The sequence below is a fragment of the Callospermophilus lateralis genome, chromosome 18 (genome assembly GCF_048772815.1).
Source record: "Callospermophilus lateralis isolate mCalLat2 chromosome 18, mCalLat2.hap1, whole genome shotgun sequence".
Taxonomy (NCBI): domain Eukaryota; kingdom Metazoa; phylum Chordata; class Mammalia; order Rodentia; family Sciuridae; genus Callospermophilus; species Callospermophilus lateralis.
In genome coordinates, this window is record NC_135322.1 from 495993 (window position 1) to 514461 (window position 18469).

Genomic DNA, 18469 nt, shown 5'->3' on the forward strand with positions numbered 1-18469 from the left:
ATTTTCCTGCTGACCTCGAGGAAGGAAGCACCACCTGGGAATTGATGGAGATGCTCTCCTGGCTGGAAACAGGACGGTTGCAAATGCTGAGAGCACTTCTCACCTGGCAGCTAGCAGGAAAGTGGGACCTCCGTCCTGAGAGCCAGGCACTGAACTCTGCCAACAGGGCCTGCCCGGCTTCCAAAGACCCCGGTCTCAGCAAACACCTCAGTGTCGGCTGGGAATCGAGACCCCAAGCAGGGATGTAGCTTTGTATGCCACAGAAACAGGAACCGGCTACTGGACCTGCTCGTGTGGGGATGTGTGCCTGGACGTGGAAGCCACTGCCCAGGTGGCTCTCCTCTGTCCATCCGAAATGAGCTGCTGGATGCAGCGGGACTCTTTGACTCCCAGTCTGGCCAGTGTTCTGCCTCCTGGAGATGATTCCCGACTCCCAGTTTTGAAGTGAGAGATTGAGGGAGAGACACAGGCTCACGGTGGTCAGCACCCACGGCCACCATGGCATTCAGCCCATGGGACGGGCGATGAACTGTAAAGCCCAGGCTGACCCATGTCGGGAACAGCCAGGTGCTCTCAGAGCCACAGGGACAATGAGTGAGGCTAGTGACCCTGGGGAAGTGGCTATCCCCAAACAACTTCAAGAGGTGGTGCCTCTGGGGGGTCAGCAGGGGCCCATGGGCACTAAAAGGCCAAGTCCATGGAGACAGCAGCACCTATAAAGAATGACAGGGCCTGTGGGGACAGCGCAGGGGCAGCCTGGGCTGGAGGACTGTGAGGGGCAGCAAGAGGGACTCTCGTTCCCACAGGAGTCACTGGGGGCCTGGCCCTGCTCCAGCACAGGGCAGACGTTGGGAGCAGGGTGGGTGTCTCTGGACACAGTAGCCCTGGCTGGTGTCCCGGGGGTCACTGTGGGGTGTGCTTGCCTCACCACCCGCGTGCTGGGAAGGTGCTGTGGCTGGGGGCCCCTAGGGTGGTGGATGGAGGCAGCTCCTCCCCAGGCTCTGAGCCCTGGGGTCGCCTTGTGGCTGCTGGGGAGTGGACGCCTCTGGAGCACAGCCTGTTCAGGGGCCTGGCTCATTTTTTTTTTTTTTGTCTTTGTTTTTGGATTTTTGGTCGTTGTGATGAAACCCAGTGCTGCCCTACCAGTGAGCCATATCCCAGCCCTTTTTATTTTAATTTTATTTTGAGGCAAGATCTTGCTAAGTTGTGAGGCTCTCTGGCCTCAGCCTCCCAAGTTGCTGGGACTACAGGTGGGCACCCCGCGCCCAGCCTGGTGGTCCCCTAGGTCATCTTGTTTTCCATCCCACTTCCATGTTTTGAGATGGTTCTCTTCTTCTTCCTTAGAGGAACTCTTGGAGGCAGCCGGGAGGACCCTGGTGCCTGAGGCTGGACAGGCATGGAGGTACTTTACTGCGGACGTCCCTGTCCCACAGAATGTCCTTGGGCCTTTGGTCCTTCCCAGTGTGTGTGGCTTGCTTTATTTTGTCCCCGTCGTGACCCTGGCAGGTGGGGTCTGTTTCTTCCTCCTCTTTTGTAGGCGTAGAGGGATAAAGCCATGTGGACCAGGACACTACCCAGCGTTGGGCTGTAGGGCACCTTGCTGGTGGCCATGCCTCTCCACCTCCCGCTCCCTGCCCTCAGGAGTCCAGGACCGGTCCTGATCCCCTGCCTCGCTCTGGCTGGTGGGTTCTGTGAAGGAATTTCACTGCCGTGACTCGCGCTGACCTCACACTGGTGGCTCTGTGCCATCACTGGGCATTCTGTGTGGAGCAGAGCTCCTTCCTCAGACCCTGCTGGCGAGGCCCTGCTGGCCTGGAAGGCTTCCTTTTGTCCCTCTGACCGGCTGGCTGTTGCAGTGATGGACGCTTGGGGATCTCTGCTGCTTCTGCTGCGGGTCTCGCTGGGCTGCCCGCCTCTCTTGTGCTTGCCTCAGGCAGACGGGGTCCCTGACAATGGAACCACCACCGAGCTGACAGGTAGCTGTCCAGGGGAGGTTCAGGGGAGGCCGGGCTGGGGGTGAGCTGGTGTCCGCCTTTCACGGCCACAGGCCCTCTCCCCAGGCAATGAGGAGTCCCAGCGGCTCAGCAACCTCTCGGAGATGCTGGCAAAGGGCTACAGCATCATGCCTTCTGGAACTCCAGCGACCTTCTCCCCTGCACTAGGTGCGTCTGCTGGGCTCGCTCGTGGGGCGGTATGCCGGGTGCTGCTCCCACAGATCTGGGCAATGCCCCCAGACAGGCCCCCCTGGGAAGCCAGGCCGAGGCCTCCACTCCCTGCCAGCCTGCTCTCGCCTTAGGGACTGTGCTGGCCTCCGGTGGGCCCACTTCAGAAGCCACCAGGGAACCCCACTCCCCCCAGACCACAGGGAAGGTCTGACTCCCATCACAGCTTGGTCCTTCACTGCCACTTGTCTTTCTATGTCACTGTCCCCTCCCCTAAATGGGAATTGAACCCAGGGCACTCTAACACTGAGCTACATACCCAGCCCTTTTTATTTTTATTTGAGACAGGGTCTCACTAAGTCGCTGAGGATGGTCTGGAACTTGCAATCTTCCCACCACACCTCAGAGTTGCTGGGGTTATAGGCCTGGGCCACCATTCCCAGCTTATGCTTTGCTTTTTAACTTGAGAACTGGAAGCTGTTTAAAACAGCAGAGCCCACCCTCCCGTCTGTGAAGCCAGGCAGCAACGCTGTGAGAGTGCTGCTCATCAGCAGTCTTGGTCTGGACCTGGGAGAGGCGTCTGCACCATGTCCTAGTGTGCAGCATGTATTGTGTGTGGTGTGTGTCTCAGAAGGGGCTCTGTGCTTGCCCACCGGCTCTGGCCCCATCTGTGTCACAAGCTCTGGGGCCTAGATGTCCCAGCTCATGTGACTACAAAGGTGGACAGCATCCAAACACATGGTTTTCTGGTTGTTTTTCCTCTTTAAAGTGCCAGGGACAGAACCCAGGGCCTGTGCATGCTGCGCAAGGGCTCTACCACAGAGCTCCACCCAGGCCTGATCACTGTCCCTGAGAGTCTGGCTCAGGAAAGGAGCTCTGGGTGCTACCAGCACACCCTGCTTTCCCCAGCACCTCACGCGTGTCTCCTGGGTGCTGGCCCCCGACCAGCAGCCTTTACGTTTGGAGAGTGGAGACCACCAGGCTCCCTGTCTAGTGCCAAGTCATGTCCGCACTCTCCCTAGTTGACCTGGAGCCTAACTTTGCCTTTGATCCTCTTCAAAGCCCAAACAGAAAAACCTGCTGAGCCCACCCACAAGTTCACTGTCTCCGGGAGGACTGCAGGTGAGTTGAGGGGCCTAGGAGGGTAGAGGGTCCATTCACACCGGGGCTGAGCTGGGTGGGCACCAGGCACTCACCCAGGGCAGACCACCTCTCTGAGCAAGCTCTAGTGCAGCGTCCCTCAGAGGGTGAGTGGTGCGGGTCGCACTCCACAGATGAGGGCACCAGCGCTGGGGTAAGCTCCAGCTCCCTTTGGGTGACACACGAGGCGTGACCCCACACAGCTGAGTGGCCTTTCCAGCAGCATCTCTTCCTGCAGATTTGTCCCATGGAGCACACTGAGGGTGGCCACTGGGCCCTGGTGCTCCTCTGCCTCTTGAAGTCTGCCCTTATCTTCCTTTTTGTGCTAAGGCCTGGCATGACTTGGCTCCTTGCCATCCCCTCTGCCTTAAATGCAACCCAAAAGGCAGGAAAGAGTAGCCCAGGGCTTAATGGCTCAGGTTGGATCCTCCCTTCCCAGGGGTGTTGGGGGACTGCTATCTACCCTTTCTCTCCCTCTTAGAGAGAGGACTGCTACCTGTCCTTTGCCCCTTCTCTCTAGGAGGGGCAGTTCAGGCCCCCAAGCATCAAAGCATGGGGAAGTGCAGAGAAGGAGAACCAGTCAGTGTAGCTGTGGTCCTGAACACGCAGGGTCTTCCCAAAGCTCAGGGGTGCGCCTTTCACTCACAGGTTCCCAGCACTGCACCCAGGCACCTAGTGCCCCACCAGGCAATGGGACCCCACATGCTTCATGAGCTTGCACCAGGGATGGCCCGTGGAAATGTTTGCTGCTCCTGGGCTTCAGGGGCGATGGCTCTGACCAGAGGGCAGGGATTGTTGTCTATTCAGACCCTGGAAAAGAGCAGCTTCTCCTGGGACCTGAGCACCATTGTGTTTAGTTTTGTTTTGGTCCTGGGGATTGAAGCAGGGACACTCCACTGGTGAGCTTCATCCCCATTTTATTTTTTTTAATTTTGAGACAAGGCTTTGCACATAAAACCCTCCTCCTCAGCCTCCCCAGTCACGGGGCCCCTTAGCTGCTGATCCTGTGGAGTGCTGCTACCTCCCTTGTCTCGAGGTGTGTTGAAACCACACTGCCCTGGGTTATGGCCGGAGCCCTGTGGGGGCAGGTCCCAGGACAGTGCTCTCATGGATGGGACTAGTGCCTTAGAAGTCCAGAGAAGGATCTGGCCTCTGATAGGGCAGCCAGGGGCCCCCAGTGCCCAGTCCAGAGCTGGGGAAGCAAAGCTCTGCTGTCCAGAAGCCAGCAGGTTTATGGTGCTTTGGTACAGCAGGCTGCACAGGATGCAGTACATGGTGCATTCACTCCGATCTCATGATCCTGCCATCTGACTCCATGACTTCCTCCAGGATGCACCCACCCTCCTTCCCCATCTGTAGCAAAGCTCCTCTGACTTCTCCTCTCCTTGAGCCTGCTCACTTGGGCTTGGTTCTCACACAAGCAGATCCTGCCTCTTCCGTTGTCTCTAATGGCCTCCCACTGGCCACTTTCAGTCTCATGGCACCTGACCATGAAACTGCTGCTCTTCCCTCTGCAGCACTTCGCTGTGAACACCTGCAGACATTCAGGGAGCTGTCAGAGCTGCAGAGGACCCTGGGCACCCACAGCTCACCATCTACGGTGGTCACCTGCACTCCCGGAGCCTGGTGGGCCAGGTGGTTTGTGTAGCTTCAAGCTGCGTTTCTACCTCAGGGCACTTTCAGCTGTCAGAAAACTCTCCATCCTGGTGCTGGACAGCTGGTGCCTGGGAAGGGGCTGCTGCTTACAGGTTTCTTTAGGCCCTCAGAGTATATGGATCCGATGGGAATGTCGCAACTTTTTAACATGAACAGCAACACTGGAAACACTACCTCTTAGAAGTTATCACAACAGCCATTTGAGGAAAGTGATTTGTAATGTAGAAAGTCGAAGCTTAGACAATTTAAGCAGCTTGTGGTATCTACCTGGTAGGTTTGCCTGCAGTGAGATTTCATTCTTCACACTTAAAGGACATCTTTCTGAGCTGCTGTGATTGAATATGGAGTGACACTGTACATTTTCAACTAACAGAGAGCTAGCTGTGTCGTGAATGAGGAAGCTGCCCTGGACGACTTCAGAACGTTGCTCACCATGCATCAAACAGGAGTCAGAATCCTCACAGACTGAAGCAGATTGGCCTTGACCAGATCTGGGATGACTTCGGAGCTGGGATTGAGCAAATGAACACCAGACAAAGCCAAGTCTCAATTCATGGAACTCCACGTAGAGCCTCCTGCTGGAGCTGGAATTCATTTGTTTAGAATTTTGATGATCTACTATTTTGATCTTTGAATTATTAGAAATTTTACCTTGTGCTTTCTCTTCCCGGTCCATCCTATATAATAATCACCAACTTTGGAGGAAAAAGAAAATTCTCCATTCTATATCACTGCTGGGACACAAGGTGAAAGAGGCCAAGCATGGGACTGGACATAGACAACTGGCAGGTTTTATAAGTAGCTGAGTAATGTACCTGTTTCAGCAATTGTTTTCTGTTCAACTTGTACAAACAATAATTCCCTAGTAATTGTTTTAAATTTCAGATAATGTAAAGAAGAGCAAAACATCTGAGCTTACAAAGACCAGCCATGGCTTTATAGCACAGACTATAACCCTGAAATCTGACTCTTGGAACAGAGGTTCGTAGAATCCTACCCCAAATTGCCCAGTAATCCCCTTTCATTACAGTACCAGATGACTTGAGGAAATCTAGTCTGATTCATAGAACTGAGCCATTCTCCTTGCAGCTACATGATGACAGGTGAAAAGTACCCATCAATGACAGGTGTTGCTCTAGGGACCAGAGTGATGACAGGTGTCTCCATGGGGATCAGTATGTACTCAGATGACAGGGTCTCTATGGGGATCAGGATGTACCCAGATGACAGCCACTGTTCTAGGGATCAGTATATCCCCAGATGACAGATGTCATTATAGAAACCAGTATAACTATTGAGCAAGAGATGACTTTGAGGATTGGAGGTAGGATTGGGATTGTGGCTCAGCGGTAGAGCTCTTGCCTAGCATGTGCGAGACCCTGGGTTCGATCCTCAGCACCATATAAAAATAAATAAATAAAGGTATTGTGTCCAACTACAACTAAAAAATAAAAAAAATAAAAAAATTAAAAAAGGCATCAGAGATTGTTGGGAACTAGAATTGTATTTGTTTATACAGCCTGTGCAATATAGCCTTAGTATATTTAAGAAATTAAGAATATATTCTTAAAGATATTTTTTTGTCTTCTATTCTCTTTGTAATAGCAGTGTGATTAACACATGTTAGTTGAGAAATTCAGCTAAAATGAGATTTTTGAGCACTTGTCTTCTTTCCATGTCAGCAGTGATTCCGCACAGACCTGCTCTTGTTCAAGTGATTCTAATCGCGTGTGTAGCCTTCAGCATTGCTCTGGTATGTGGGATCATGGTCTCCTATATGATACAGTAAGTGCATGTGGAAGAACACCCACCATCCTTAGATGACAACTTCATGAGTGTATCATTTAGTGTCAAAGGGTGATGATCCCCCTGCTGCTGCTATGTTATTATAGTAATTGTACATTTCCAGACCCATGTTTTCAAAATACCAATCATGTTTAGGTTGGGTCATGATGTAACTCAAAGGGAAAAGAAAAGAAACAATACAACTTAGTATAACAGAAAACTTGGGAAAAGATTGCAGGTACTAAAGTAAAGGCCCATTTTTGAAACTTTTGGAAAGATACGTGCACATTTGTGAAGAAAGACACATTTCCTGTGGTGGGCTGGCCATGGGAGGGATTTGAAAAACATCAGGCCAGTGTCCTCTGAGTGCGGTGTTCTGGAGTGAGCACCCTGGCACAGAAGGAGGAGGTAAATGTGCTCTCATTTTGTCTGCAAATTTGCTGATGCTGTCCAGGGAAACAGTAGCTTTTGGGGAAGGTATTATACCCTCTCAACATAAGTAAAGCTTGGAATCAGGCTCTTTCAGGTGACATGGTATTTTAAAAATTAGTTATAAAGTGGGGGCTGGGATTATGACAAGAGCACTTGCCTAGCATATGTGAGGCACTGAGTTTGATCCTCAGCACCACATAAAAGTAAATAAATAAAATAGAGGTAAAAAATTAATTGTCAACCATGGTCCCAGCCCATCTGCTGCCCAGAAGGAGGAGCAGCAGATGACCATGGTCCTGGCCTGCCTGCAGCATGGTAGGAGCAGAGTGACGCTTGAATCCACATTGCTAGAGACGAAGACATTCAGACAATATGAAGAAACAAGGGAAGAAAGTGCCCCAAACAAACCAAGCTGATACAATAATAGATTTCATTGACAACACAGTACATGAAATGTCAGAGAAGGAGTTCAGAATGTACAAAATTAAAATGGTCTGCAAAGCAAAAAAAATGCATTAAGAGAGAAAATATAGGCAATGATTGACTGCTTCTACAAAGAGATAAGAAAGGAATTACAGGTAGCAAGATCGGGAAGAAAAGAGATACTCTGAAAAGAAAACCCAAGCAGAAATCCCTGAAATGAAGGAAACAATAAACCAAACAAAAAATTCAACAGAAAGCATCGACAACAGACTAGATCACTTGGAAGATAGAATCTCAGGCAATGAAGACAAAATATATAATCTTGAAAATAAAGTTGACCATACAGTAAAGATAGTGAGAAGCCATGAACAGAACCTCCAAGAATTAGAGACAACATGAAAAGGCCAAGAATCACCAGGATACAGGAAGGCACAGATATAAACCTATATTACATATAGGGGGAACCCAATTTGGATCACAGCAGATTTCTCATCTCAGACCATCAAAGCTGAGAGATCCTGGAACAACATATACCAAGCTCTGTAAGAAAATGGATGCCAACCAAGAATCTTATACCCAGCAAAATTAAGCTTCAGATTTGATGACAAAATAAAAACTTCCCACCATAAACAAAAATTAAAAGAATTTACAATGAGAAAGCTGGCACTACAGAATATTCTTGGCAGATAATCCATGAGGAAATGAAAAACAACAATGAAAATCAGCAAAGGGAGGAAAACACTAAAGTAAAACACAAAGGAGAAACCAACTCAAGTTAAAACCAAAATACACCAAAATGACTAGGAATACAAACTATGTCTCAATAATAACCCTGGGTGTTAATGGCCTAAACCTATCAATTAAAAGACATAGACTGGTAGATTGGATAAAAAATCAAACGATATGCTACCTTCAAGGGGCTCATATCATAGGAAAAGACATCCACAGACTGAAGGTGAAAGGATGGGAAAAAACACATCACTCACATGAGGCATATAAACAGGGGTTTCCATCCTGATATCAGATAAAGTGGACTTAAAACCAAAGTTAGTAAAAGGGATGCTGCTTAAGGGAACCATACAGCAATAAGACATAACAATCGTAAATATCTATGCCCCAAACAATGGAGCATCTACATATGTCAAACAAACCCTTCTCAATTTCAAGAAGCAAATAGATCACAACACAGTTATATTGGGTGACTTTAACACATCTCTCTCACCACGGGATAGATCTCCCAAACAAAAACGAATCAAAGAAACTATAGAACTCAATAACACAATGATTTAGACTTAACAGACATCTATAGAGTATTTCATCCACCATCAAGTGAATACACCTTCTTCTGAATAGCACATGGTTCCTTCTCTAATATAGACCATATATCATGCCACAAAGCAACTCTCAGCAAATAAAAAAATACTACCCTGTATTCTAGCAAATCATAGTGGAATGAAACTAGAAATTAATGATAAAATAAAAATTAGAAGCTATTTCAACACCTGGAGACTAGATATATTAAATGAGCAATAGGTAGCAGAAGATATCAGAGAGGAGATTAAAAAATTCCTAGAGGTAAATGTGAATATGATACAACATATCAAATCTCTGGACACTACAAAGGCAGTGCTAAGAGGAAACTTCACTGCATTGAGCTTATTCATCAAAAAAGTCAACAAATAAATGACCTAAAATTACATCTCAAAGCCTTATTAAAAGGAAATCAACACCATAAGAAATAAAAGACAGGAAATAATTAAAATCAGAGCTGAAATCAATGAAAATGAAACAAACATTTTTTTAAGTTGAAAAAATGAAAAGTTGGTTCTTTGAAAAAATGAATAAAATTGATAAACCCTTAGCCATTCTAATGAAGAGAAGGAAAGAGAAAACTCAAATTACTAAAATTTGTGATGAAAAATATCATGATAACACTTTTGAAATACAGAGATAATTAGAAATCATTTTGAAAATTTATACTCCAATGAGAGAGAAAATCTCAATGACACAAATTTCTATAAACACATGATCTACCCAAACTGAATCAGGAGGACATAGGCAATTTAAACATTAATTTCAAGCAAGGAAATAGAAGATGCCAACAAAAGCCTACCAACCAAGAAAAGCCCAGGACCAGATGGATTCTCAGACCAGTTCTATAAGATCTTCCAGGAAGAACTAATAACAATACTCCTCAAATTATTCCATGAAATAGAAAAGAAATTCCAATTTCATTCTATGAGGCTAGCATCACTTTGATACCAAAACCAGACAAAGACACATCAAGGAAAGAAAACTTTAGACGAATATCCCTGATGAACATAGATGCAAAAATTCTCAATAAACTCTGGCAGAGGCAAACAACAACATATTAGAAAGATTGTGCACCAAAATCAAGTGGGGTTTATCCCAGGGATGCAGGGTTGGTTCAACATTGGAAATCAATAAACATAATCCATCACATAAATAGACTTAAAGACCAGAATCGCTATTATCTTAATAAATGCTAAAAAAGCATTCAACAAAATACTGCACCTCTTCATGTTCAAAACATTAGAAAAACTAGGAATAGTAGGATCATACTTCAACAATGTTAAAGCTATCTATGCTAAGCCGAAGGCCAACATAATTTTACTTTATTTTTTTATTAGTTGCTCAAGACAATATAATGATCATGACATATCATACATTTGATTCAAATAGGGTATGAATTCTCATTTTTCCACGTGTACAGATTGCAGGATCACATTGGTTATACATCCATGTGTATATCTACAGCAATCCTAGTGTCACCAACATCATTTTAAATGGAGAAAAATTGAGAGCCTTCTAAAAACCTGGAACAAGACAGGGATATTGTCTTTCATCACTTCTGTTCAACATAGTCCTTGAAATTGTAGCCAGAGCAATCAGACAAAAGAAATTAAAGGGATACACATAGGAAAAGAAGAGCTCAAACTATAACTCTTTGCCAATGACATGGGATTGATCCAAAAAAATTCCATCAGAAAACTTCTAGAACTAACGAATAAATTCAGCAAAGTAGCAGGGTATAAAAATATCCATAAAAAAGGCATTTTTATACATAAGTGATGAATCCAATGAAAGAGAAATTAGGAAAATCACCTCATTCAAAATAGCCACAGAAAATACAAAACACTTGGAAATCAATCTAACAAAGGAGGTGAAATACCTACATAATAAAAACTACAGAATACTAAAGAAGGAAATTGAAGAACTTAGAAGATGGAAAGATCTCCTGTGCTCTTGGATAGACAGAATATTCAAAACGGCCATAATACCAAAACTGTTATACAGATTTAATGGAATTTCTATTAAAATCCCAGTGAAATTCTTCATAGAACTTGAAAAAGCAATCATGAAATTCATCTGGAAAAATAAGAGACCCAGAAAAGCTAAAGCAATCCTTAGCAAGAAAAGTAAATCAGGAAGCCTCACTATACCAGACCTTAAACTATACTATAGAGCAATAATAACAAAAATAGCATGGCATTGGCACTAAAATAGACATGTAGAACAATGGTGCAGAGTAAAAGAGACAAGAGACAAACCCACATGAATACAGTTATCTCGTATTAGACAAAGGCACCAAAAACATACATTGGAGAAAGGATAGCCTCTTCAACAAATGGTGCTGGAAAAACTGGAAATCCATATGTATAAAAATGAAATTAAACTGTCTCTCACCATGCATAAAACTGAACTCAAAGTGGACCAAGGATCTAGGAATTACACCAGAGACTCTGCACCTAATAGAAGAAAAAATCGACTCAAATCTTTATCATGTTGTATCAGTTCCCAACTTCCTTAACAAGAGTCCTAAAGTGCAAGAAATAAAAGCATGAATCAATAAATAGGAGGGATTCAAACTAAAATTCTACTTCTCAGCAGAGGAGACAATAATTGAGGTATAGAGAGAGCCTACAGTATGGGAGCAAATTCTTACCACATGTACACCAGATAGAGCACTAATCTCTGGGATATATAAAGAACACAAACAACTTAATACCAAAAAAAAAAAAAAAAAGAAAAAAAAAGAAACAACCCAATCAATAAATGGGCTAAGGTACTGAACAGACACTTGTCAGAAGAAGATGTACAAGTGATCAACAAATGTATGAAAAAGTGTTCAACATCTTTAGTAATTAGAGAAATGCAAATTAAAGCTACTCTAAGATTTCATCTCACCCCAGTCAGAATGGCAGTTATCAAGAACAGCATCAATAATAAGTGTTGGAGAGGATGTGGGGGGAAAAGGTACTCATACAATGCTGGTGGGACTGCAAATTGGTGCAACCGTTTTAGAGAGCAGTGAGGAGATTCCCAGAAAACATGGAATGAAACCACCATTTGACGTAGTTATCCCATTCCTCAGTCTATACCCAAAGGACTTAAAATCGGCATACTATAGTGACATAGCCACACCAATGTTTATAGCAGCTGAATTCACAATAGCTAAAATGTGGAACCAACCTAAATATCTATCAATATATCAATAGACAAAGAAACTGTGATATATATACACAATGTAATATTACTCAGCATTAAAATAGATTAAAATTATGGCATTTGCAGGAATGGATGGAGTTGGAGAATATTATGCTAAGCTTAGTTAGCCAATCCCCAAAAACTAAAGGGCAAATGTTTTCTCTGATTAGTGGATGTTGATCTATGATGAGGGTAGCATAGGAAGAATGGAGAAACTTTGGATTGGGCAAAGGGTGTAGAGGGGTTATGAAGATAGGAAAGATGGTGGAATGAGATGGATATCATCACCCTAGGTACATGTGTGATTGCACCAACGGTGCATCTTTATACTGTATATAACCAGAGAATTGAAATGTTGCACTCCACTTGTGTACAATGAATTGAAATGCATTCTGCTGTCATGTATAACTAAGTAGAACAAATAAAAGATTAAAAAATTAGTTGTAAAGTGACATTGTGCTATTGGCCCAGAGTCTACACTGTGCTTCCTACTCCCAGGAGTTCCACCCACCCATCAGAAACAGCCCCAGAAGTACAAATGTATTTGTTCTTTGAGAATTAGGTGTGAGAACAAGGAACATATTGCCACACATGGAATGTTTTTAAGAAAGCCACTCAAAGACCACTTTGGACTAGGTCAACTGAAGGTAAAATGAGATGGAAAGTAAAATGGGAGGTGCTCCACTAACCAGCATGGAGCCTGCTGTTTGGTTCTGGGTTATCTGAGATGATAATCTGGGTTGACTTAATGGGTGTAACTGAAATGTGATTAATTACTATGGGAAATACGTTAACAAATCTCAAAAGCTTCTAACTTAGGTCACTAAAACATTGCTGAAGTTCAGTGCTGGATAAAGCACTGACCTACAGTTAACCCTGTGACCATCATCATCTGTGCCACCTGTTATGTGCCTCACAAGTTGCCTAGAGTCTGGGGCAGAAGAAAAAACACGTGGCCCAAAAAGCATGCTTTTATGTACTGGTCTATCTCTACTGGTTTCTCTTTCACAGAAGTAGCTTTCGAAAATACTACTGGCAGTTTACTTTCATTTAAACCAGGAAGGTAAAATTCTAACAAATTCTAGTTTTGTTTTAGATAATATATTTCAATTTATGTTGTGACTTTCAATTTTCGAATATAATCTCATTTATTTTAGTGTTTGGAAATAAAAAATCACTTAAAATCAGCATTGGGATCCTATCTTCATTTAAGATTTTAATATTTGGCTTATGTTTTTCGGGGGTCATTCATTTCAATTTTTGAAGATATTGGGTCAGTGTTTATCTTTGTGCCTGTGTGTTTTGGTACCTCTTAAACTTTGTTCTTGAGGTGAAGGCCTCATTCTACCCAATATCATGATCAACTTTGGTAAAGTTTACCAGTCTAGTTCTTGCCATCCATAGCAAGCTCTGGATGCTCCCACAACCTTTCTCATCATGGTCCCCTTAAAGTAACTTTCATTACCCAAGTCACACATAACTGGGAGGGCAATAATGTCAGGAAAAATCAGGACCCTGTGTCATGGTCCACAGTGAACAGGAACAGCGGCTCCAGGGTCCACTCCAGGACTGGACCACAGGAAGTGACTTCCCTTCAGTAGCCTCAGTTTAAGGGAGTATCAAAAAAACTCAGTAAGCAGGATAAGTACTATTTTAAGGTAGTACTTTTAAAATTTAGATTAATGCCAAAAAATCCACAGTGATCAAAATATCAACATTTTCAATACAGAACCAGTGACAGTGCTGGGCTGAGCCATGTTATGGAGCCTCAGCAAAAGGAAGACTTTTAATACCCACCCGTCTTTATTCAAAATGTTGTTATTGTGTTTATGATACATTTTGGCTTTAGTTTTTATTTCATAATGTATTACATTGAATTATGATTTGTCTTGATGGTAGGTTTTCTGTTTGTTTTTACCAACCCCTTAAATTTAGTACCCAATGTGAGTACCTCATTCACTCCTAGTCCTGGCTTTGATCCACAATTTTGGATTATCAGACTCACTCCTTCCTCCAGAATTTGGCCAGACATACTAGAAATCTGAGGTCTTCTCATGATCAGTCTTATTTAATCGCCTGCTTCCTCCTCCATCCCCACTTACCACCTCCTTTGCTGTTAAGATGGTGCATGAGTAAGACAATGATTCATCATGAAAACTGCACCTGACCTCGTGTTCTTCTCCAGCAGGCTGGTAAAGGCTGAGGAGAAGCAGCAGCTTGCGGTGCTTTATGAAAACATTGAGATACCATATGAGGAAGTTTCTGAGGATGAGTCCACCAACCTGCTTCCAGAGAACGAGAAGGAGCTGGGGAAGTTCATCCGTTCAGGTAGTGATGGGCTAGTCTGACTAAGTGGACACAAGGGCACAAGAAAGCTCGGCCAGCAATTTTTTAATGGTTTAGTTTTCAAAAGCAAAGATAAGTGGGAGATAATGGATTCCCTGGTAGGAAACATGGACACCTGTGTCCATACCCACAGAAGTAATCATTCTCCTCCAGTCCTGGAAGGCTGATGGCTCTGTGGCTGCGTGTTTCCTAATGCATGGTGATCCCAAGGACCCTGGGACAGAGTCCAGGAAGTAAACTTTGCAGAACAAAACTTTCCCTTAAATATAATTGTTTCTATGACGTTGTTCTCATGTTTAGGACGCAGTTATGCAGACATTTCTCTTGCCTCAGTCTGCTGTGGAGGTAGGTCCAGGATCACAGAACAGATGCCCCTACCCCCAGGGGTGCCTGCCCACTGTGAAGGGGTGGCCTGAATGCTCCTGCACACTGATCTCTAAAAGTTCTGAGGTTCTTGGACACCTGTTACAAACTTCTAGAGTGAACACATGTGATTCCGTCTGATCAAGTCATACTGATACCCACCTCTGGATTCCCGCTAACAATTCCAGACATGGACAGCCCCAAAGAGCCAAAAGGCCCAGGAGCCCTTTTCATAACCTAATAGAAAATATTTTTTCAATATCTTTTTGTTACATTGGATTATGACTTCTACTTGTCCTTTGTAAACATTAGGCATTTATAAAGTTTTTATATACAAAAGGGAAATGACATTAAAATTGAATGACCTTTATCATCTCAAGAAGCCCACTGCTTGTTCCATCATTTCCCATGCTGCACCCTCAATCCTTTCTTCTCCATTCTCACTCCTCACTTATATCTTAATAACTTCATCTCTACATTTTAGTTATCAGATTGAAAAGGAGGGAAAATATTGAAAAGAAGAAATTGAGGGAAGAGCAAAAGTTAATGAAAGAAAAGATAAAGGATGCCATGTATGGTGCAAAAATGGAGAATCTGTGAAAGCAAATGGGAGATGCAGGGTGCACTCGCTAGGCTGACAAGACCACATGGCAGCGGTGGCTGAGGACGCAGCAGGACCTGCTCTGAGAGCCCAGAGAAGAGCACTTCAGAGCAAACAGCATCAGAAGTATGTAACAGAAAATAAATTCCTATGATCAGCAACCCTTGCTTCGTAGCTCTGATCATCCATGAACAATTGTAGCTTGATTGGAGAACAGAAGGAATCCAACTGTGTTAAGGGATAAGGAGAAATTGTCAGGATTTTCTTCTCTTTCTCCTCACAGGTTCAGATAGAGGCACAGATAGTTTCTTTGGGCAGGACCCCATACCATGTTAGCAAAATGCTTTCATTAAACAAAACTTTCTCTTTGTCATTTTCTATCAATTCCAGGCATTTATTTGTGACTATTTTACACATGAAGAGACTGAGGTTGTCACAATAAATGACACCAGATTAAGACAGTCCTGCCCGTGGATGTCAGCTCTCTGGAGCAGAGTGGCCTGCAGTGAGGAGCCATAGACATAGCCAAATACAGCAAGCTACAAGCTGGGAGCTGCCAAGGGCTGTGAAAACCCAGGAGGCAATATTTAGTCTAAATGGTGCAGTTGTTTGGAAATGTCTGGCAGTTTCTAGAAAGTTAAACACTGAATTATTGCCTGACCCAACAATCCTACTCCTAGATACACATTCAAGAGAATTGAAAACATCTTTCCACACAAAACTTTGCACACAAATATTCATAATGCCATTATTCAGAAGAGCTGAAAGTGGAAACAACCCAAATGTCCACCAATTGATAAATGGATGAACAAAATGCAATCCATCCATACAATCAGATTTTTTAGCAATAGAAATGAAGTACTGATGTACACCATAACAAATGAATTCAGAAAACATCATGCTACATGTAAGGAGCAAGACACATACTATACAACTCCTTTTATACCCAGAATAGACAAACCTGCAATTGCAGAAAATGGGTTGGTGGCTCCAGAGCTGGGGGAAGGATGAAATAGGATTGATTGCTAATGAGAATGGTATTTTTTGGGGTGTTATGAAAATGTTTCAAATTTAATAGTGGTAATGGCTGTTCAACCTTGTGAATATGCTGAAAACCACTGAGTTTCACTTGTGTTTTTTTTTTTTTTTTTTTTTTGTGTGTGTGTGTATGCTGGAAATGGAACCCAGGTCCTTGTACATGCTCTATCACTGAGCTTGACTTTCAGAACCCAAAAGTGTACACTTTAAAAGAGAATTGCATGGTATATTAATTCTCAAACGAGCTATTAACAAAAAAGATTGTCTAACTTGAGGATGAGCTGAAGACAGACCAGTCTCCTGACTTTTGCTTTCAATTTCCATATTTCCTAAACTTGAAAAATTATAAAAGACAATGTGACACAGGAACAGGGGTGCTGTGTAGTAGAGGCTGGGGCAGTCTAAAGAACCTTTCGGGCTGGGAATTAGCTCTGTTGGTACCGTGCTTGCCTTGTATGCAGAAGGCTCTGGGTTCGACCTCCAGCACTGCCAAAACAAAAACCCCCAAACAACTTTCCAGCCAATAGTTTGAAGCTGCATGTGGGGTATAGTGAAGGAAAGAACCACATATGGGACAGATGTTCCAGTTGATAGCAGGATGACATAGCAGCCAGGGAGCTGCCTTGATTCACAACTCTCAGGGCCTGGGGGCCTTCAGTGTTCCCAAATACATCCTTATCTCTGCCCCGCTACTCTTAGTCAGAATCCTAACTCAAGGAGGCACTGACATGAAGTCACTGGCCTTAGTCTGGTTGGCTTTCCTTAACAAGTATCTTAGTTTGGGTGGCTTAAAGGGAAAAAACACATTTACGCCTCATAGTTCTGGCAGCTGAAGTTCAAGATCAGGGTGCTAGCATGGTTGGCTTCTGGTGAGGGATCTTTGAGATGGAAAGGGAGAGAAAATCCTGGCTTTTGTGAGGTTGTAAGTAAGGGAACTAATCCTACTCACCAGGGCTCCACTCTCATGACCTAATTACCTCCCAATATCTCCATTTTCAAACATCATCACAGAGAATCAGAGCTTCAACGTATGAATTTGGGTGGATACGTTCAGTCTACAGCAACTGCTTTTCAAAACCCTACCTACAACTATTTGTTGAGCAGCTACCACTGCCATCAGCTTGCTCATTTGATAGACAACATGGCAAAACAAGCTTAAATGCTCATCAACAAATAACACTGCTCAGCTGTGGAACCTCCAAAATCAGTGCGAGGATTAAGCAGTCTCCAAAGCCCGACTGGACGGACCAACGCCCTCCAGTGGTGCCCTGGCGCTTCCCGGCGTCCTTCGCGGCAGCCCCCCCTCCTTTCACGGAAACACGTCACCCAGCCGCGCCTGCGCCGGGAGGCACTTCCGCCACACTCGCGCTCGGGTTAGGCGGGACTTCCGGAGTCCACTAACAGTGAGGCGGAGTCATGCCACTTTCCGGTGAGGCCGCTGGAATCTGGGAGGGTTGGAGCGGAGCTGGGACGCCGTTCGTTTTTAAACGTTCGAGACAGTTAAAGGAAGAACGGTTCGAAGGCGACGAGGCCGCTCCCGCACCGGGAGGCGGCATCCCTTCCCTGAGTCCCACGGCGGGCGCAGGGCAAGAGCACCGAGGCAGACGCCCGGGCAGTCCGCTGGGGCTCGGGGAAGAGGCCGCCTCTTCCCGCAGGCTCCCGTGTCGGTGCAGGGCGGGGGTCGTGCCTGGGTTTCTGGGTTGAGGAATGGTGTTGGGCTTCCTGAACAGGTAAGTGCACGGTGGTCGTGAAGGGAGAAGGTGTTGGGGACCGGACAGTCCTGCATGGTCAAGGCTTTCAGAGGAAGAGTGGGCGTGCAGTGTTCCGGCAGCAAAGGAGAAGGGAAGACGACACTCAGGCCCGAGTCCAGCTTAGGGTCCCTGGGCTCCCCAGGGTTTGTGGTGCCTGGGAGAGCGGGGCGCAGGGTTTGGTCCAGCCTGGCAGATGAGGCCAGCTGTGCCTGTGATCTCAGAGCGACATGGTGCGCAGAGGGGTGAGCAGCGGAACTGGGCTT

The 18469-nt window shown here is 44.9% G+C and overlaps 1 protein-coding gene across 1 annotated transcript; it reads left to right on the top strand.

The window, feature by feature from the left end:
- Window positions 1-1858: 1858 nt before the first annotated feature.
- C18H19orf18 (chromosome 18 C19orf18 homolog) lies at window positions 1859-15416 on the top strand. Its single transcript, XM_076839205.2, has 6 exons — window positions 1859-1976; window positions 2061-2162; window positions 3225-3284; window positions 6641-6743; window positions 14293-14435; window positions 15301-15416. The coding sequence occupies exons 1-6, from the start codon at window positions 1859-1861 to the stop codon at window positions 15414-15416; spliced, it is 642 nt and encodes a 213-aa protein (XP_076695320.2).
- Window positions 15417-18469: the final 3053 nt, after the last annotated feature.